The 22593-nt window shown below is 31.9% G+C and overlaps 3 protein-coding genes, 1 long non-coding RNA gene and 1 pseudogene across 5 annotated transcripts in view; 1 reads left to right on the top strand and 4 right to left on the bottom strand.

The window, feature by feature from the left end:
- Nucleotides 1-22593, top strand: part of LOC148569620 (uncharacterized) — a 113818-nt gene that overhangs the window by 63640 nt on the left and 27585 nt on the right. The gene's annotated exons all lie outside the window — the stretch shown is intronic.
- On the bottom strand, nucleotides 7734-9346 carry LOC110269865 (uncharacterized). The gene has a single exon (XM_021117653.2). The coding sequence runs from the start codon at nucleotides 9200-9202 to the stop codon at nucleotides 7952-7954; it is 1251 nt and encodes a 416-aa protein (XP_020973312.2). The 5' UTR covers nucleotides 9203-9346; the 3' UTR covers nucleotides 7734-7951.
- Nucleotides 10561-14128, bottom strand: LOC107629469 (putative prolyl 4-hydroxylase 10). Its single transcript, XM_016332269.3, has 8 exons — nucleotides 13706-14128; nucleotides 13522-13606; nucleotides 12547-12644; nucleotides 12352-12449; nucleotides 11993-12122; nucleotides 11714-11901; nucleotides 11206-11293; nucleotides 10561-10864 (listed from the first exon to the last, which is right to left on the bottom strand). The coding sequence occupies exons 1-7, from the start codon at nucleotides 13906-13908 to the stop codon at nucleotides 11217-11219; spliced, it is 879 nt and encodes a 292-aa protein (XP_016187755.1). The 5' UTR covers nucleotides 13909-14128; the 3' UTR covers nucleotides 10561-10864; nucleotides 11206-11216.
- LOC107629471 (pentatricopeptide repeat-containing protein At3g24000, mitochondrial pseudogene) lies at nucleotides 17530-19339 on the bottom strand (annotated as a pseudogene). The gene has a single exon (XR_015907031.1). The product of XR_015907031.1 is annotated as a pentatricopeptide repeat-containing protein At3g24000, mitochondrial pseudogene (transcript).
- MDO1 (telomere-capping, CST complex subunit) lies at nucleotides 19563-21352 on the bottom strand. The gene is made up of 4 exons (XM_016337730.3): nucleotides 21052-21352; nucleotides 20490-20632; nucleotides 20014-20170; nucleotides 19563-19923 (listed from the first exon to the last, which is right to left on the bottom strand). The coding sequence occupies exons 2-4, from the start codon at nucleotides 20591-20593 to the stop codon at nucleotides 19804-19806; spliced, it is 381 nt and encodes a 126-aa protein (XP_016193216.1). The 5' UTR covers nucleotides 20594-20632; nucleotides 21052-21352; the 3' UTR covers nucleotides 19563-19803.

Genomic DNA, 22593 nt, shown 5'->3' with positions numbered 1-22593 from the left:
GGCTTCCCGAGCACCGGAGGTGTTGCTAAGATTTCTTTGAAGTGGTTGAATGCTTCCTCACATGCAGGGGTCCATTCAAACGCTATCCCCTTTTTCATCAGGCTGAAGAAGGGCAGGGTTGTTGCTGCCGATGCGCCGAAGAAACGGGATAACGCAGTCAGCCTTCCCGCTAATCGTTGGACGTCTTTGATACAACCCGGGCTCTTCATTTGGAGGATCGCTTGGCACTTCTCTGGGTTGGCTTCTACCCCTCTTTGGGTTATCATGAACCCTAGGAATTTCCTGGCTTCCATGGCAAAGGCGCATTTGAGTGGGTTTAGCCTCATGCCGTGTTGTCGGAGGGACGCGAACACGCCCCCCAGGTCGCTTAGGAGATCGTCATGCCGTGTGGTTTTCGCGAGGATGTCGTCCACGTAGACTTCCACTGTCTTGCCTATAAGTTCGCTGAATATCTTGTTCATCAGCCTTTGGTACATGGCGCCAGCGTTTTTCAGGCCAAATGGCATCACCTTGTAGCAATAGATCTCCCCTGACATTATGAACGCCGTTTTATCCTCGTCGGGCCGGTGCATCGGTATCTGATTATACCCGAAGTAGGCGTCCATGAAGCTCAGATACCGATACCCCGCCGCCGCGTCGACGAGTGCATCAATATTGGGAAGGGGATAGTAGTCCTTGGGGGCACGCTTTGTTGAGGTCGGAGTAATCCACACAATTCTCCATCTCCCATTGTGCTTTTTTACCAAAACTACATTTGATAGCCAAGTGGAGTAGTCTAGTTCACGGATGAACCCTGCTTCGAGGAGGCCAGCCGTCTGCCTGGCCACCTCTTCTGCCCTTTTCTGTGACATCTTCCTTCTCCTTTGGGCCACCGGTTGGGCTTCCAGTTTGACGGCCAGGCTGTGTGACATGAGTTAGGGGTCTATCCCCGGCATGTCGGACGGTGTCTAAGCAAATAGATCAGCGTTGGCTCTAATCATCTCCATCAAAGGTTCTTTTAATTCATGGGAGAAATTTCTGTTTATGAATGTGAATTTCTCCTCCGCGTCCCCAACTCTGAATTTTTCCAGGTCCCCCTCTGGCTCGGGCCTGGGCTTGTCGTCTATTCTGGCATCCAGGTCTTTCAAGCTTTCGCTTTTGCATTATGATTGGTGGTTAAGCTATAAATGACCTAAAAAACCAGTTATTATATTCTAGAATGCATTAATAAGTCAACTAAATATTTAATAATTTGATCTATAATAAAGAAATTCCACAGTAGATTTTGAATTTTTGAACCATTTAGGTTAAGTATATCATAAAAAAAATATGTTAATATTATTTATTATTTTTATGGTAAAATTCATATATAAAATTAATTTTTAGGATAACCATGGAGTTAAGCAGTTTTAGGATAACAAATTTAAAAAAAAATGACTTGAATAAAACAGAAATTGGATTTCTTCATCATTGTGAAGCTAAGATTTGCAATAATATTGGTCCTTCTTGTTTGGGTATAATAGACAATTGGGTCATACTCATCATGCTTGCAAATCAATATATGCCATAATTATAAAGATACAAAGAGAGTTCTAGAGGATCACATTCCAAGCCCTACTTTTTAGGGCATTTGTAAAGGAGTTAATTAACTATTCTATTCCCAAAATATGGGACGTCAGATGTCATAGTCACATTACAACCCTTTTAGTGAAAACTCGGGTGCAGTACAGTCGACTTCACGTGAAGTTAATAATTAAGAGTTTTTAGATGAAAATTTAGTTAAACCAGTTAAATTATCTAACGGCTCTCAGTTATCAATTTCACGTAAAGTTGACTATACGTGAGTCTCCACTTTAAAATTTAATTAACCTAACAACATTATGCATTTAATTAGTAGGAATAAGTATTGTTTTAATTTCTAAAAATTTGAGTTAAAATCGAAATCATTTATATTTTTTTTATTTAAAATTATACTCATAAAAGATAAATTTATTAAAAAGATAATTTTAATACTAAATAAAATATTGAGGACTATTTTAAAAATAAAAAATTAGAGATAATTTCGATTTTATTTATCCCTATTCAATTATTACTATAATTATAATACCATATATATAGATTATTAGTAATTTAAATGTCCGAATCTTTTGCAGATATTCTCACCACCGGTTTAATAGTATTGTCTTTCTTATTCCTCGAACTAAGCCAAATTAGGATCAGCTTAGTACACAGTTTTAATCTCTCTAATTTTGATGGAAGAATCTTAATATATGCATGTTTACTCTTTGCATTGGAAGATACATAAGATTTCATTTATATCGCATATAAGACAACACTTGTTAACCTATACCGTTGAATAACTTTCTATATACAATAAATTTCATTAATTCAACTGTTAAACCATGTCATGAAAAAAAGAATCATTAAACTAGATTGATAAAGTTCATCCTACGTGGTGAGAGATTCAGAAAATTTTAGAAGTGGAGCAAAATAATATAATAAAATAATAAAAAATATATATTAATATTAATATATTTAGATATTTAAATTTTGGAGTATATTAGCTAATCAAATTTTCAATAAATAAATATAATTAATATATCTAAAAGTATAGTAATTTAATTTAAAAATATTTTTTTATTTTAATATTTCGGTAATATTGCATGAGTAATACATTTATTATTAATACTTGCGTTTAGTCAAGCATCTAATATCTGTCAAATTACATTTATATTAATTATTTTTTATATGATACAAAAAAAATTATAACTTAATAGCTAAAAAATCTATAACTTGAATGAACTAATTTATAATTTTGACTATTTTTTATTTTGATGTCTGAATTTTTTCTAAAATTATGCGAGAAAGACAAAAAAAATTATGAAAAAAATAAAAATTTAAATTAAACAATCACAATTATCTTTATATGTAGGTATACATAAAATAATATATTTTTTTCTATTAAATAAATATCAAATAATTTTTTGATATTTAATTACAAAGTTGATATTTTATAATATTATAATAAATTTTTTTTAACGAAAACAATATTATATGTATGTAAAAACAAAATTAAATTAAACAAAATAATAAAAAGTAAATAAATTATATATATATTATAAAAAAGTATTAAATACTAATAATCTCATTTATATTTAAAAAATTAAGCTTAATTTTAGGCAATTAAATCATTAGATTATTATTAGTTATTATTAATATTTGTTTTGAATTTATATAATACAATAATTTTTATTGTTAGATTAATATTTAATAATATAAATATTTTTTACACATAATTTTTTTTAAAGTACGGGGACAAATAAATTATTGTAATGGAGGCAATTCTCTCTCTCTCTCTCTATATATATAGTCTTTTGAAAATTCAATGGGGATAATTACCCCCCACACCTCTGCACATAAATCCGTCTCTGATCCTACATAAGAAATTATTTGAGAATATAAGTTAAAGAAAACTTATACCTACACAATTAAACGAATCCTTCTCGTGTAGTGTGTGTATATATTAACAACTTTTAAGTTTGTAGTAAAATGATATGATGCATTAAATCGATACGTATGTTTTTTTGACAACATCGCTCTTATGTTTTTTTGGTTCCATTTGTTCTTAACTTTTTGCTCTCCTAGTTATGTATAGGGCTTTGTACAGAGTAGTATATTATCACATATGAATTAGACGTGCGTGTAAAGAATTTCTTTACACCATATAAATTTTAATCTATATGCATGCGTGTATTTTATTTTGGGTAAAGTATATTTTTTGTTCCTGAAGTTTAGTAAAAATTTTAAAAATATTTCTAAATTTTATTTTGTTTTAATTTTATTTCAAAAATTTTCGATTTGCATTAAATATACTCTTAACGACTAAATTTTCAAAAAATTTAAGACTAATAGAACAATAATGCATGAAAATTATGCTTAATTTGTTTGTGTTGAAGGTTGTTCTTATGAAATTATTGTTGAATTGGTCTTAAATTTTTTGAAAAATTAGCCATCGGGAATATATTTGATGCAAATCGAAAACTTTTGAGATAAAATTGAAACAAAATAAAACTTATAGGTATTTTTAAAATTTTTGTCAAACTTCAAGGACAAAAGGTATATTTTATCCTTTTATTTTTAGAAATAATTATCTTCGAAAGAATATAGACTAATAAAAACCCTTTATAGCAAAATTGACCACATTAGCTTATTTTGTTTAATAATGGCTATAAAAATTTGAATTAGATAAATCTCCAACCATTTATAAACTTGGTTTGAATTTAATTTCCTTCTTCATTCTTATTTATTGCTTTTTTAGTCTAATCAATAATGTAATCAGGTGATATAACGATAACATTATAAATATGATTCAAGTCTAATTTTTAAAATGATTTTTTTTAAACAAGAGTCATTCTAACTTTATGTGAAATTTCAAACTATTTCTTTTCTTTATTCATACGTGGTTAAAAATGGCTCAGAAATAATATACACGAAGTATAAATTCAATTAATTATTTAAAATGCATTATGTATTTTGAAATAAAAAACCCTGAGAGTTGATCATTCATAAATTAACATGAATAAAAAATATCAAAATGTAAACCTTTTTCTTAGTCAAATAATTTTAAGTTAAAAATTTAAAATATTAAATTTAAAGAAAAAAAACTATGATTTTACTAAAGAAATGAGAAGAGAATAGCATATAAGTATGCTGCATTTGTTTGTAGAGACAGGATATTGAGACAGAGACATAGAATTATAAAATTGTGTTTGATAAAAAAGACATAGACAAAGACAATGTGTCCAAAGACACTGAATATTAATGTATTTTGTATTTATCCTAATATAAAGGACATAGAGATACCAATAAGAGACACAACTTATTTTTTATTTTTGTTCATTATTCTTGTTAATTTTTCATAATTATATTTTTTATTATTATATTTTTTGTCACAAATTTTTTGAATGAAAAAGATGAGAATAAATTGAATTTTCTTAATTTGTTCTAATTTATCACCAAATAAAATACAAGAACGCAAGATTTTGTATCTCTATCCTTTATGTCTTATTCTCAATATCTTGTTTTGTCCTGTTCTCAGAAACAAACGCAACTCAAAATACTTTAGATCGAAACACAAATCCCTCCAGCAACGCCGCCTCCCACAGTTTTGAAATTGCGAGTGACGCCGACCTCGGCAGCCATGCCGGAGGCAACCATGGAAAGAAACTTAAAAATTTTTACTTATGCCAAAATTTTAAGAGCAATTTAAAAATTTGATAATGTAGACTTTAAAAGTGTTATATAAAATATTTGCAGACAAGAATATGATGAGTTTGGAAAATTCGAATGATTATGATGGTCAAATATTAATTAAAAAATTATTAATTTAATATTTGCTTCTAATTATTTAGTTAATGAGGTTGTTAGTGTGCAGAAAAAATAAAATGAATTTTTATGTTGTTGTTGGGCTAAAAAGCAATATAAGCCCAATGTGATAAAAATGTGATCAATCTTTGTGCAAAAATATTCCATGCAATGTGGCTGAATTATTTAAAAGGGAGAGCAAAGCTAATTGGGTTAAAAACCAGTGTACAGCCCAAAACAATTATTCTTTGTATAGAATTCAAATTTCAATCCAATTTAATGCATGCATTGGTTACCAGAACTTATATTCCATTTTGGTTAAATGTTCACATAAGTAACTGAAAATCACAATTCAATTTCATTTAATATTGTATTGAAAGATTTGTATCTTATCTCTCCTCTCTCTTCTTTGCTATTTGGTCACTTCACTCAGGAAAGAAGAATGAACAAGTTATCAGAAGAGAAGTACAAATACAGTGAGGCTAATGGAAGAAGAAAATGTTAGGATGATGATGACCTTTGCAAAAAGGAAGATCCGAAACATGGTGTAGCTAGATCTTTACCATTGAAGGCACGATTTTGAAGAGGAGCTTCAAGATCTTCCATGCCAAGAATAGGAGAGATCCGTCTCGGTCAAAGAAGAAGATCTCAGTGGATAAAGCTCTTTTCCATTTTTGTTATTCCAAAAGAGAAGGAAGCCTCTGAAGCTACGGATAGGAAGAAGCAAAAAGAAAAAGCATGAAGCTGTCAAAGATCAGAGGTTCATCAAGGGTCAGAGTCCTTTCTTGAAGCCAAAGTCAAGATCAAGGGCTCAGAGTGAAAGAGCTTGATGAGAAGGGATGAGAGAGGTACATGCATGTTGGTTCTGTTTCGGTTTTTTCTCTCTCTTCTCTCTGTCCGAACTGGCTATTTGTTGGAGAAGATGTTGCTGGCTTGGTTGAACCGGTTTTAATCTTGGAAGCTTCCCCTTCTATAATAAGGCTGAACGGCCAAGGGTTGAGACAAGGAGAGTAAACACAGAGTTCTTATAGTTACCCTAAACTAACAGAGTTCTTCTCCTTCAATGGGTTTTATTTTGTATTGAGCAAAATTAAAGAAAAAGTCATAGATGTCTCAGAGTTTCTTTGTACATCTGTATGTTGTGTTTCATGATCCTGTGGGGATTCCCTTGCAAGTTGGGTTAGCACTTTGCGGTTGAAAGTTTGGTAGGAGTTCAAGTCAAGTTCAGATTTGAGGATAGAATTTGGATTTGTCCCAGATAGGATTGGATAGATCCTAGGGAAGAATCGGTGTATGTAATCTGATGATTATAGTGAAATTCTGTCACTGTTGTGATGAAGACTGGATGTAGGCTGCATTGCACTTAGCAGCTGAACCAGGATACTTTTGGGTGTGATTCTCTCTTTCTCTTCTACTCCTATTATGTTTCTGTTACGTTGGAGACAAAATTAAAAAATATCTTCTAACCGATTATGAGACAAAAAAAAATATCTTTTGACTTGTTATAAGACAAAAAGCAAAAATATCTCCTAAAATTATTTTAAAAGTCAAAAAATAATATTCAACAAAAAAAACTAAAATTCAACCCCACTGATTACCATCAGAATCTACTTGTCCAAACTAATGGGTATGGTATAGGATTTCAGCACAATATGTTTGCCACTCAATCAAGTGGGAAGACACTTCACAGCGATTATTTTTACTTTTGATCTAGTATTATTCAATTGACGAAATTAACTCAATAAAGCCGTGCATGCAACAACGCTAATAAATTTTGTAAAGTAAATATGTTTTCCAAGTTTAAATTAAAATCTAAAAAGTTTCACATATCTTAATGAGTAATTTTTCACATCCAAACAATTTTACATTTAAATTCATCCAAATGATTTGAGTTACGCGTTTCTTTTTCTCGTTTTCTTTCTCCTCTTGCACTTTTCAAATTTGCGCATGCGTTCTTCTTCTTCTTATCATTATCATCGAATTCGAATTTATATAATGGACAATTTTCAGTTCATTTGGCATTATACAATGGTTTCGTTTTGAACTAATTTTAGGTTCATTCGAGGCGCATGTATTTCTGAATTCAAATTTATATGATGGGCAAGTTTCGTTTTGATAATATTTTCGATTCATTTAATCACCACAGAGAATCAGAATTAATAAAGATGTTAGCAAAATGTTAGTGTTGTTGGTGATGACGATAATAATAATGGAGGAGGAAAAAGAAAAAGAAAAAGAAGATAAAAAAATTCAAATAACAAAAAACAGGAGGAGGAGGAGATAAATGTAGTGGTGAGTGGTAACGATGATGATAATGAAAAAAATATGAAGAAGAAGGAGAAGAAGAAGGAGGAGGAGGAGGTGAAAGAAGGAGAAGAAGACGAAGCCTCGCATCATAAACTAAATAACTTGAATAAACTTGGATGTAAAATTACTTAAATGTGTAGCGGAACTCCATCCGAATACATAGATGTTAACTGAAAATAAAAAAAAAAAAGACACGATAAGTTGCAATGCTACCTTATCTCGAAACCAAATCACCACAATCAATCAAGGACATGGTACAAATCCTACTATAAAAAGCCACAGGAAATAACAAGAAAAGTTACTATAGTACACGTAATGTTTTATGGTAAAATCTTCCACCCTTAGAAGATGGCCAAACAAAGGCGTGGCGCATATAATTAGCAGGGTTCCAGTTCTTCATGATGTAGACACACTTCCTATGGACAGTCACTTTTAAGAAATCTCGCTCCATGGGAGGAGCCCCACTGTCAAGTTGCAATGCTGCAAAGTCCTCCAACAGGGACAGTGTGAAAACTGAGAAGCAGAGCGCCAATGATTTAGATCCAGAATCCAATAGATCTGCAGATAGTATTGCACACACCTTCCCGTTGCCAAGGTCAACAAGATTGACTCTGGCCATATCTGTTATCCAGGGTTGAAAACCCTCAAAAAACACATCAAGGCATTGATATAATGCGACGCGGCCATTCTGGTGGTTAACCAAAATGGCAAACACCTTCTCCAAAGGTGTGTTAAGAGGAAATCCCCCCAAATACTTATCATCGGTAAGGCAAACGGTGTAGTTGTTGCTGCTGCCAAGACCCAGAAGGGGCACAGAGATTTGTGGGGGATAAGTAGCACGATAGGAGCCAGTTTCAAGGCCACGATTGTATCTATCATTTATGAATTTCGAAAGATTGTTATCAGAGTCGGGTTCAACTGTCCAAGTCTCTTTTATGGGGTCGAAGTGGGCCAAATAGGAGTCTATCCCCCTCCCCGTGAACGATGAAAGAAAGACGGTGTTGTGGAGGACGAACATGACTAAGTCGGTACCTCTTTGGCTGTAGTCCGGAGGAGGGTTTAACGGTTTCCAAACTCTAGAACCGGGACAAAGAACGTAAAATCCAGAATCTATGAACCGTGGATTTATATAGAAGTAAACATGGCCTGAGACTGGCGTGTTTGCGATGAATGACCAGCAAAGAGGGGCGGGCGCACCATCCAGTGATTCCGCAAGCTCAATTCTGCGCTCCTCAAATTTGAATTCGTAGATTCGCCAGCAGCCGGGTTTCTTTGTGAGATTCTGACGCGGTGCTGCGGACGGCGCCATATAGATCTTGGAGTCGAACTCGAAAGGACACAAATCACGCTCTGGAAGTTGCAAAGAGAACTCGATCTTTGGTGGCGGAAGCAAATAAGTCCAATCTTTGACATCATCGTCTTGTTTCTTTAAATTGCTTAGTTTGATCACGAACAACTCTTCATAAGTAACAAGGCAAAGGCATGCTTCCTCCGCCATTTCAACCTGCTCCGTTTTTCGTTTTTTTCGCTCAGCTGCATCCAATTCCGCCATCACTCTCTCTGATCGAACAACGAGATCACGACTGTGCGGTGGTGCTGCGGCAGCAAAAAGCTAGAATTAGGGTAAAGTACTGAAGAGTTAAAGGAGAAAGAAAGAAGGGGCTGTTGGCGGCGAGCCACTAGGGACTTCGTTGCATGCGTTAGACGCTTCAGTGCTTCTCAGTTACGATTAGGACTTGAAAAAAAAAAAAATTGCACCGTGAAAAAAGGTGCATATGAGTAATTAATTTTAAAAGAGTGACAGATTAGTAAAAGAAAGCCAAGTATACTTTCTCTATACCGAATGAAATCAAATATTTATCTATTTCATCTGAATTTATGTCTTAACATTTGAATAAATATTTAAAAAATATATAAAAAATTTAGAGCAAAAATTAATTTTTAGATATTTTATTTTTTTAAAAAAATTTAAAAATTCACTTAACATAAAATAACTAAATTTAAAAAATTATTTAATAATATTTATAAAAACTTTTATTAAAATTTTTCCTCTAAAACCTTTTATTTTAAATATATATATAATATTTCGAGAATTTATTTGTTGTTATTATTTTTTGGAGTTATTTTGTCAATCACATCAATTTTTAGTAGTTTATTTTTTTTTCTTGTTCTAATATCTAGCACTGTTTTTTTTTTTTTTTTTGTTTCCCACAGTATCCCCTAACCCGGCAGGTCAAGGACTAATCCGTCGCGGTACTGAGCTCCATTTAAGGGTTTGCCGCTGGCCAATGAGTTGCTGTATGCACAAGGCGGATTCGAACCCCCGACACTTGCTTAAGCGGACTAGTGAGCTAACCACTAGACCAACCCAACTTGGCTAATATCTAGCACTGTTATACCCACAGATATGCAGCTCAATCATGTAATCCATACTCACAAATATGAAGCCCAATCCTATATAGACTCTAAATAGTGTAAAATGTAAGATATAGATGAGCCCAGAAGATATTCATTGACAAAAATAAAAGGTGGTCTGAAAAGGTAAGAGAAACGAAACTGCATGCTCCTTTAAAATGACCTTAAAAGGTAACAACAAACAAATAACTAGTCTTGAACTTTTATTTTTTTTATAACCTTATAAAAAAATTTCTAACTTAATTAGCAAATTATTCTTTTAACTCTGAAACATTAATATAATTAATAAAAAATTAAAATTTATTTAATTAACAAAAAAATGTGACACTCCTTATTTACTAAGGAGCATTTATGGGCATCCAAAAAGCCAGAATCCATCCTATGACAAAATCATCACTGCACAATGAGCATAAATCACAAATATTTTTGCAATATAAGTCCCTCTCAATAGTGGCCTTTCAATGAATAAGGTAACTAAATTGAACTCTGGGTATAGATAGTTCTGGTAATATACTCAGTCAATATATTATTGTCTTGCAAATTCACAAATATGTATATGTAAAAACTTATTAAATATTTACTAATAATAATACAACTGAAAAAGGGGTACCTAAAAGGAATTAGTTTGAGGTACGTTACAAGAACCAAAAAATTACAGAGGGATGCCGCATCATTCAGTAAATAACATTTCTTTTCAGCTGTGAAAGCATGATCATCAGATATTTTTAGCTCAGACTATGATTTGGTACAACATTAGCATCAATGAACTCAGAGAGAAGGCCTAGAGAAGTTAATCAACCTGCCAGATGAATAGCAATAACTACCATATTAATTTCAATAAATAAAAGAAAATAAACCTCCAATCTCATGTTTGTAGGACAAAGTAGCCCCTTGCCATTGAAAATTGACAAATTCGTCCATCAACATTCCCTGATTAGATCCTTCAACATTATGGAAAAGTTAACATTTTAATCCTTCCATACATGCATAGATTTTGTATCGAAAGACTAATTCGACACCCTTTTTAAGAATGGTTTAGGGTTGAATTTTCATTTTCAAACTCTGAGGAACAATTTTACCATAGCCTCAACTGCAGATTTATGTTTATGTTAGTACTACAAGAAACTAGAGGAAATTTACCTGTGGTATATTTAATTTATTTTGTATTCATTGATACGCATCCATTTGGTGCACGACCATTTATCACCCTTAATCACTGGACAACCACCTAGAAAAAATTGTTGTATAGAAACAAAGAAGCTTGTAGTTGTTAGTTTATCTTCTACAAAAGAGAAAGCTTGTTGATAAAACTAGCAGCTCAATAATACTTGGAATTAATTGCATTTTATCCTCTGAACTTTGTTGATTTACAAATCAACCTTCCAAACTTCCTTAATGTGACAATTTTCTAACAAAAGTTGAATAACATGAAAAGTTCAGGGAAGGCATTTCCAGATAACCAAAAGTTCAAACGGGTATATATAGTGCACTTATTTTGAGCAAAATCCACATTTAGGAAAGTTTAAGGAATTGATTTGCACATTAGGGACTAAAGTAAACATAGGATAAATTTAAGGGAATAAAGTGTAATTAACCATAATAATTAATCCTTACAATGATGACCGTGATGATAACAAGAGAAACTAACCATGCAAACTTGATGGGTCTAAAGTTGCATCAGGCTTCATGCTCCAAAAAAGCAAAGCATCCCCCCTCTTCGGCTTAATTGAAAGACCTTTCTTTCCACACTCGGAAAGCTCATTCCACCATGGCACAGAGCTGATATTTCCCTTGGCAGCTGGGAACACAGTCTCACCCCCTTCTTCAACATCTGAGCTGTATCATGAGAACCAAAAAGCATGCAGCTTTAACATCTGTCTTCATATCCATGAAGAATTGAAGTTAATCAGCAACTAAATTCACTTACAGGTACATCAGTACTGTCGCTATACGCTGGCCCCCGTTCTGTGTGTTAAATTCATCCAAAAAGTAGTCATAATGAGGCTCATACTTTTGTCCAACTTCATAGTGGAGAACTTGAAGTCCTTCACCCTGCTCTGTATAATATGAAACATTGTTTATGTTATGGTTTCTTCAAGCACACCAATGAAGAATAACATTAATTTTAGCACCACAGTCCAGATAGAGGGACACAAAACATGTGGGAGTGGTAGAGTCTAGAGCTAATACACATATGTTATTTTAAGTAAAATCAAATCATTGATTTAATTTCACCAAACAATGAAAAATCATACAAAAAAGGAGGTCATAGATGAGAATACATACCTATAGGTATAAAAGTAAAATCAGCAATTCTCTTCTCTATATTCCTCACAACTTTATCACGTCCTCTGGCTAGAAAAGTACCAGAGCTTGTCCTTACTCTGAACGAAAAAAGGAATTTGTTCAAATAAGGTTCAGCATCGGAGAGTGTCAAGGGAAACATAAACAAGAAACGGATATTTATTTTCGATATCTAACCTGCTGTCTTTACTCTTCCCAGTTGTACTATCTACAACGGATGACTTATGCATATTTGGCTTGGCTATATTGATTAGATATTCACATTCTGCTTTGGTCTGCTCAGATTAATCAGCTAAGTTTCAGTACTTGGAAAGTGTATAGATTGCAATAGTGTATTACATTACATTAATACTACAATAGAGCATGCACCTTAGACAATAATTTAACACAGTATAGACACATTATGCCAAAAGTCAAAGGTAGATTCAGATTCCAGAAATAACATCTTGATGAGTTATAATCACTCATATATTGCAGAAGTGATTTTTGAATCTGATTTTACACTCCCCTACTAAACAACAATAAACAAAAACCTTCCATCAACCATTACATTCATCTCTTACATGGATCGATACCAATTCATTTACACGCATTTTCATTGATCTCAATCTTATGCTAACATAAACAAAATTGTGTTCCTTTAATCCACACTGATTTTTCCGAAAAGCTACTATTTCAGCTTCTACCAACCAAAAAAAAAAAATCTCAAAACTAGCATTTTGAAAAATCCTAATTATTTTTTAATTTGATCCTAATCATATATGAAAATCGTTTTTTTTTTCAGTATAAAAAGTAATTTTAGAGGTAAAAAATAAGCTGAAACAAATTACAAAATACAAATGCAAGTTAGTTCTTTATCCCTCAAAATCTAAAATTGGCATCAAGTCAACTCAGTCCCCAATCCATATATAAACATCAAACTACTGAAGTGATAGCTTGAATCGCCAACTTGGTTAGTCGAATGGTCATCTCACTTGTTCACTCAAGTAATGGTGGAGAATTCAAATCTCGTCTTATACACGCAATAATAATTGACCAATATAAAATCTTTAAATGTAGCTCAGATCCGCGGCTCACCAAGGACTGAGATATTATGAGAAATAACAAAAAAGTTGACCGCCAAAAAAAAAGAGAAAGTTTTTGTGGACTAACCAGAAAATTATGATAGATAAAAGCACGAGGCTCCCAAGAAACTACTTCAATCCAGTGTTCTCCATTGCCATCGTCGTCTTCGCCTCTGCAATCAGAACAGAAAACAGAGAAAGCGAACAAGTTTGAAAACGAAACGATGAAGATGAATTGGAAGGAGCGGTAGCTAGCTATGATGATTACGTACGTGTGGAGAGTGTTATGAGCGATGTGAGTGAGGTCGTTGGGTTTTGAAACGTGGTGGTTTGAGGCGGTTGGAATGGAGAGGATTCCGAGCGCCAGAAGGATCAAAACAAGGAATGTGAAGATGAGGAGTGAGGTGAGGATCATGGAGGAGGACGACGTCGTTTTGCGAGCAGGCTGAAACCTCGAGTACCTTGGCTTCGCCATTATTATTATTGAGAGAGAGAGCTGAGAAGTATGTAAGATCTGGAAATGAAGGCGCGTGGTGTTTTATATTTGTATGTAGAGAGAGAAAGATGAGAAAGTAGAGGGAAGGTGGAGAATTTTCAAATGATTTTCGTTGACAATGTGACTGAGAGAGAGAGAGATTTTGATGAGAATGTGATTCTGTGTGCTTTCATCCTTGGGTTTCTCTGACTCTGGGGGTGGTATGATTATTGATGAATAATGATGAGTGATTACTTGTCAGATTGTTATTCTTTTTGGTACGTGTTACTATGTTACTGTCACTATTATACCAAGTTCAAGAGAAAAGCCTCTACTAAATTGCTATAATTGAGACACCAAATTGCTATAATTTTTTAATGGATTTTGTTATATATATACTAAAATTAGTTATTGATATATATATATATATATTAAAATATAAATATATATTAAAAATAAAAAGAAAATTTAGTAGATTAGTATTTTTATTAAAATTTGGTCAGCATTTAATTATAAAAAAGAAAGTGAGTAATTTTACGGAAATGGATCCTCTCTATTTTTTTTTAACATTTGAGAGAATAAAGTGTGATCTTTCACCTTTAATTTTATAAGTGGGACCAAAATTAAATAGAAGAGAGAGAACAATAAAGGGTGAGATCCTACACTGGAGAAACTAGAGAGGATCCAGTTTTTTTTTCCACTAGAGAGGATCCATTCCCTGAAATTCTATACCATTAGATGTAATTCTACATCATTAAAAATACTAATGATGGTTAATTGATGGCCATAAATTACGAAACTTACTGATCCCCTAGCATTCCTTAAAAATGAATTAAACTATATATGTATTTATATATAAATACATTGATAGCTGATTTTAATAATTAATTTTGATATACGATAATACGAATAGTATTTTTGTTTTTTAATTGTTACCAGAATATATTATTTTTAACTATTAATTAGCTATCAATATTTAAAAATATAGGTTAAAATATATTTTTAAATTATTAGATTAAAAAAATTAAATTGATTTATAGAGTATAAAGATCCAACCTAACCTTGTCCATTTTTACAATAGACAAAGCTCCCTTGTCTAAAAAAAAGACATTTCAGTTTTTAACATTTTTATTTTAAGATAATACGATCTATTTGTTAAAAAATCTATTTCATTTTGTGAGAAATTTATTCGTATACTAAAATCAGTTACTAATGTATTTATATATAAATATATGTGTAGTTTAATTTACTTTTAATATATATTTATATTCTAATATATATTTTATACTAATAGTTAATAATTGATTTTAGTGTACACATAGTATAATCACACATTCAATGAACTTCTTTAATTAAAATTAATAATTTTGAGTAGATAGATATTTAATCATGTTTGACTCAAGTAAATTGTAATTAATGAGATAACATATATTAAACCATGGGTTATTACAATAATAGTACATAAAATTGTTTAAAAATACTATTTGTGCACTAAAATTAATTTTTAAAATTAGTTATTATATATTTGTATATAAATATATATAATTTAATTTATTTTTAATATGTATTTTATATTTAATATATATTTTATACTAAAGATTAAATTTAATGACTAATTTTAGTATATATCTATTTTAATTTAAAAAATTTTATACTAACATCACAAGTCATAACATTAACAATAGATATGATATAAAAAACAAAAATGTTATGGGTATGTTAAAAATTAACCACTAAATTTATTACCATGTATTTATATAAAAATATATTTTTTAAATTTATTTTTAATGTGTATTTTATATTTTAATATATATTCTATATAGTAACTAATTTTTTTGTGTATATATAGCGCATATATATATAACTTTTGATAGATAAAAAAATCATTAAAATTGAATTTAATTTAAACAAATATAACCATATCATGAATACATAAAAAATTAGTCACGAATTTAATTAATTATACAATAAATAAATAAATAAATATATATATATATATATATATATTAAAAATGAGTTAAATAATATATGTGTATAAGATAAGGTAGCTGATTTTAATTTAAAATCAAAGTTTATATTTAGAATAGGGAAAGAACCGACCGGATTGCATTACAAATAAACTTCATTTTCTTAATCTCAAACAAGTGCTGCATTGAATGATAAAATTACGAGATCACGATTTTAAAATTATAGTCAAATTATTTATAACAAACATTAAAACGTAATTAAATTCCATAGACTCAAATCAAATTCGAATTGAATTTCAATAAATACTCAAGATAAATAAGATATTGAAAGTCAAATGAACTTTTAATTTGTAACATTTAAAGCAAATAATTCCATTTACAAATCAAAATCAATCCTTTAGGGAAAAAAAATTCAATGATATATATACTTCTTTATCTTTTCCTGATGCATGTGCTCCTTCTCTGTTCTTCCCAACTCTTTGAAAATTCCCAATAAATCTATATAGTACGCCACCATCCCTTGATTAATGTCAACCAAATTATTTCTTAATAATCCATCCCTATTCAGTTTCTAATTAGCAAATATTCAAAAATTCAAATATCACTTTCAATTACTCCAAAAATTCTCTATATACATGCCTTATTAATTCTTATCTATATCTCTTGCATAATCATTAACCCAAAAAAAAAAAAAAAAACTCTTGAAATTCTCAAAATCTGTGTTAGTGTCAAAATTCTGTAGCCACTCTTCATGATGATGGAGAAAATTTCCAAATTGAAGAACAAGTTGTTCAAGTTTTTTCTTACACAACCTGTAGTAGCTTCAATGGCCCTTCAAAATCCAACAATGAGTCCCAACAATAGTGTATCCAAAAGGGGTTGTAGATCACACCATGGATTCAAGGTTTCAATAGTTCCAAAGGAAGTTAGAAGAAAGCATAGGAGTGCAAGCTTTAGGTCAAATAATGAACCATCATCTCCTAAGGTATCATGCATGGGAGAAGTTAAGTGCAAGAAGAAGAGAATGGCCCTCAAACAGAAAAGGGTTGAAGAGACTATTATAACCAAAAGGAATGATGATGTTCCATGTGAAGAAAAGAAGGGCAAGGTTCTTCTTTGGATCTTCAAGGGTCAAAAGCAAAGTGGTGGGAATAAAGGGTTTGTGTTAGAAGAGAAGGCACAAGAAAATTCACAGGTAATAGCAGCACCATCATTGGGTGCCATGAAGAAGTTTAAAAGTGGTAGAGGGTCACTGAGTGATTTTGATGTTACAATTACTAAAAGGTGTTAATATATATATATGTGTGTGTGTGTGTGTGTGTGTGTGTCAACTTTATTACAATTATCCTTGAAGTTAAATGCTATCATGGGTTTTTATGATATTTCTGATTGCCAGATGCAAAGTTTATTGAAAAAGAAAATGTTGATACTTGTTTAGTATAATTTTATAGGTCTGTAGAGTGGAATTTGGTTTGAAAAACATTATAGGGGCTTGATTCAGAGGTTTAGTTGAATCACTTTGAGTTGCAGAATTTCATCTTTAAAGTGTTTTTAGTTGTTTATTGCAGCCTTAACTTTCAAGCAAGTTTTGGTTTGGACTTTTGTAACTAAGTGATATGCACTTGATCAAGCAAATATAAGCTTCAACTAAAACTTTCATGTGAGATCTGAGAACAAAAGCTCAACTATAAAACTAACATTCATAAAAATGTTAAAGCTAGGCATGTAAATTGTTGTTATTTTGTAAATTATTCCAGTAATCAGCTTGGAAAAGAATCACATAAAAGTGCTAGCATACACTGTTTTCCACTAAAATGGAATCCCAATGAATGCTAGCTTCTTTCCCCATGATCCTATCTAAACTTAGCAGAGTTTCAAATATTTGTGTTGTAAATGCGTGTGTTTCATCATTTACCCCAAATTTTTGGTGACCTGATTCAAGCTCCACAGAACTATACCCAATTGGCTTCTTGATTTCTTTCTCCTTGATTACTTTCCTCACTCTAGCTGCATCCTCCCATCTTCCTGCATCTTCATACATCTGTGCTAGAATCACATAGCGCCCCGCATTGTTGGGGTCCAAAACTAACAATTTCTCTGCGGCAAATTCAGCAAGCTCCATGTTTTTGTGTATTCTAGAAGCACCGAGTAAGGCACCGTAAACATTCTTCCCCGGTTGAATAGGCATAGTTTGGATAATCTCCAATGCTTTATTCAAATCCCCAGCTCTGCCTAATAGATCCACAATGCAAGCATAATGCGCCTCGCTTTTCTTGACACCATAGGTTTCCATGGACTGAAAAAGGTGCCAGCCTTGTTCGAGCAAACCTGCATGACTGCAAGCAGATAACAAGCACAAAAATAAAACACCATCCGGCTTCACGCTTGACTCAACTAATTGCTGAAACATGCTGAGTGCTTCCTCCGCAAGACCATGCATTCCATAGCATCTAATTATAGCATTCCACACAATGACATTTCTATCAGAAACCCGGTCAAAGATTGCTCTTGCCATGCGAATGTAGCCACAATTCGAGTACAATGATATAAGACCACTAGCTATAGCAGCATCAAGATTCATCCCTATCTTGACAATATAAGAATGAATCCAATATCCGGCTTGAACATCCGCAGCCTGAGCAAATGCAGGGAGAATAGTCACAAAGGTGGCATTATCTGGAGCACTGATATCACCATCCCTCAACATGTCATAGAACAGCAAGATTGCATCATCCACATATCCATTTGTGGCATACCCTGAGATCATTGAATTCCAACTAACAATGTCGCGTTGAGGCATCTTATCAAACACTCTTCTAGACACTTCAACTTCCTGACACTTCGCATAAAACGCAATGAGGCCATTGGCAACGAACAAGTCCAAGTCCAACCCACACTTCACAACATGCCCATGAATCACTCTACCCTTATGGAAATCCCTCTCAGCAGCACATGCCTTGAGTGCAAAAGGATAAGTATAGCGATTCGGGGTGGTGCCACTCGTGTGCATCTCATCATAAACCTTTATGGCCTCAACAAAAGGACCCATGTTGGCATATCCCTTGATGAGCACGTTCCAACAGAAAACATCTCTTTCGGACAAAGTGTCAAACACCTTGCGTGCATATTCAAGGTTGGAGCTTAATTGGGTATACCTGTCTACTAGCTTAGTTGTGACAAATGGGTTTTGTTCGTGGCCATTAACAACAATCTGCGCATGCGTCTGTTTTATGCAATTGGTGGTTTTACAAAGGTTCAAGAGGTCTGTGTAAGAGAAAGATTCTTTTTTGTGAGGTTTTGGGACCAAAAATTGTTGAACTCTACGAGACACGCCATGCATTTCTTTGCTATGTCTTCAAAAGAGAATAATGTATATATGCTACACCATTTGAGAAAGCAAGAGGTTTGTCAACAAAATCAAGCCATGAAAATAGGAACTTTGGTATTGGAATAGTTATGGAATATGTAGCACTGCAGAGAACAATAGTTTGAATATTTAAATAAATTATAAAAAAAAAAAAAAACATATTCCTTTAATCCTTTCAGACTTTCAGTAACGATTGAGGTTGGTCATAATTATTTCCAATTATTTTTTAAAAAAAATATTAATTCACTTTGTTGATAACTTGAAATTTTTTCCCATTTGAAGGTTAAAACACCCTTTGATCTGATGTGCAGCATGTGCCATTGAGCAACCAAAAGTAATGAACCTTGTGAAAATTTCTGTTCACATGATGAGCAATATATAATGTTCATACCATTCTCTTGAAATCACATAGAAATGCTCTTACATAAGTATCTCAAAGTGACAAAAATATTGACATGAATATATTCCAAGGAACAACCTTACATCATTTTAAGAGGGAAAAAAAGTTACATTTAAATTAGTGATTTATGACAGTTTGTGCCAGCAAATATCCTACGAAAGTTAACTTGCTGGATTGTTGAGATGGTTGGCCTGAAACTGTCTTAGAAGCAGCAGTGACTGATGATAAAGATTGAGATCGATCCCATCAACGTTTCTACCGACACGAGCCTGCAAAACTCCCTGCACCAAGAAACAAAGAACAACATTCTCAATCGCGCATTCTATGGTGAATGTGTTCAATGTGCTGATCCATTTTTAAGAAGAGCATACCTCATTATTCTCGGATCGGATTTGAAGCTCACCAATGAATTGGTAGATAGAACCAACTTTGAAGGTAAGATCCCTCAGATGTTCGGTATTAACTTTCAAGAAATCACTACCATCAACGATTGTTGCTAAGGCTGTCTCTAATGTGTATTCCTGCAACCTGTAGGAAGCTTAAAATATGTTAACGAACGATTATTTGCTACCATCATTGCCGGTGGTGAGATTTTAAAGTATATACAAAATGTTAATCATACATCAATTTTTTATTAATCCAAAAATAATGCTACATTACTCACATCCTCAAATTTGATGCTACACAAATAACCAAGGCAAAATAGTTTTAGGAACAAGAGATCCAGGATCAATGAAACTATGGCAAAACTCAAATGGCATGGAATTTTAACATCATCTGAAATATTTCCTGTCATTACTATGGTGAAAATTCCCACAAGAAGTACAATTAGAGTTGCACCACTCACTTTCCGGTTACTCTGAGCGACGCTCCTTGCTTGAAAAATGGCGACGAATGGTTTAGCTCTTGCAAAGTAACCAATGCACCAGATTTTATTTCAATCTGAGCCATCAAGCTATACCTCTAACCAAACTAAGCTTCAAGTTGTACCTGCAAAATTTGAGAAAGCAATATCTATTATGACATTCAACAAAGCACAAATCCATGTTAATGATCAAGTTACTATAGCAGAAATACCCCTGAGAAACTACAAATTGCAGCACATATTAACAGAGAAAACAGATTAATTTCAATTTTCAAGATAAACAAGAAAAATAATCTATTGAATACAGAAAAATATCACAGCTTCTTTCCACCATTTTTTTTTAATTGCTTTAAGTTCTTAATTGAAAAATCCTATGCAATTGACAAATCCAGGAACTCATTGATCAAACACTAAATCAACTTCCAAACACAAATCACACTATTAACTCTGCGTTGACAAGTAAAAATATGATTTTTCTTTTCATAACATCTACTTAGTAAACAAAAATCAAGTAAGAAATGAAGCAAATGTTGAGAGGGGAAACCTGAATTATAGCTCCAGTTGAACAGAGCAGAGCTTCAGGCGGCGGCGGCGGTGAAAACAGACGCAGTCACGGCGGCAGAGGGTGGAGAAAAAGTGGGCTTAGGGTTGAGTGGAGTGCGTACGAAGAGAAGCAAAAATGAAACGAATTTGTACGAATTTCAGAATACAGAGGGTGTGAGAGTTGAGAAATTCAAAAACTTTAGATGACTATTAACCCTTCTTTTGTGCTTTAGGTACAATTGAGCTTCCATAGCTAAGAAAGTAAGAAACATTGAAAGTCCATTAGCCATTACTCTTTCTCTCTTTTTTTTTTTTTTTTTTTATTTATAATTAAAAAAATCCTTGTTAAATATAATTTATTCCAATGTATCTATGTATTTTTAGAAACGATAAATATTGTTAAATATGGCTTTTTTTAATTTATAATTAATTTTTTTTTGAAAAAGTCATGCTTGTTATTTATGTATTTTTATGTACTGTTTGTAGATCTATATACTATTTTCTAAACAATGATATGAATTAAAAGTGGATTTTTGAAAAAACTTGAGTGGAATTCGCTGGAGGTTAGGCAAATTTATAGAGTTCGTCAAGGATTAGGCAAACTTGCCAATTTTTATAGAATTCACCGGATCCGACGAATTTGCTTAAATACAAAAAAAAAAATCGCATTTTAAGAATTAAAGTCCAAAAATAATATTTGAAAAAATATGAATTTTTTATTTTATTATTAAAAAAATTCCCTTGTTTTTTAATTATTTTAAATTTAAATTCCATGTAAACAACTACGTTACACAAAAGAACAAATGAACAATCATAAAATAAATTAAATAATATATATTTATACAGAGAAAATTAATTTAATAATTATTTTTTAGTATGCATATAATATTTTTTATCTTTAAATATCGACAAATTATAATATATTATGAAAAAATAAGAAGAATTATATTCGAAATAACAAATAAATTAACAAATTTTAAAAGTTTTATATTTTTAAATATAAATTATTAATATAAAATATAATATATAAAAATTAAAATTTGTTTAATTAATAAAATGTATAACAAAATTTTATTAAGAATGAGCCGTCTCTATGTAAAAAATAGTAATTTTTTATTTATTATAAATATTTCGATAAGTAAAGTAATTGGTTCAAATTAAAATTTTTTATATCTAAGATGAGAATTGATGGAAACACTAACATATTAAGAGAAAATAATTAATTTCATTAAACCATATTTCTAAATAATAATAAAAGATAAATATTGTAATACCTTGATTGAGTATTGGGAATTAGTAGGCTTACATATGAAATCCAAAATTTTCAGCAACTTCATCATATCAATTTGTATCCTTGATTGAGTATTGGGAATTAGTATGCATATGTATAAAATACAAAATCATTTGGCACAAATTATAACACATTCATGAATATATGCATAATAATATTCATTGTACAAATAATATTTCTCATCTACTTTAAAATCATTCAACCATAAATTAAATAAATTAGAAACCAAACACAAAGTCGCATTAATTATTA

The sequence above is a fragment of the Arachis ipaensis genome, chromosome B3, assembly GCF_059453495.1.
Source record: "Arachis ipaensis isolate K30076 ecotype BB chromosome B3, ASM5945349v1, whole genome shotgun sequence".
Classification (NCBI taxonomy): domain Eukaryota; kingdom Viridiplantae; phylum Streptophyta; class Magnoliopsida; order Fabales; family Fabaceae; genus Arachis; species Arachis ipaensis.
This window is presented reverse-complemented; position numbering and strand designations above follow the sequence as displayed.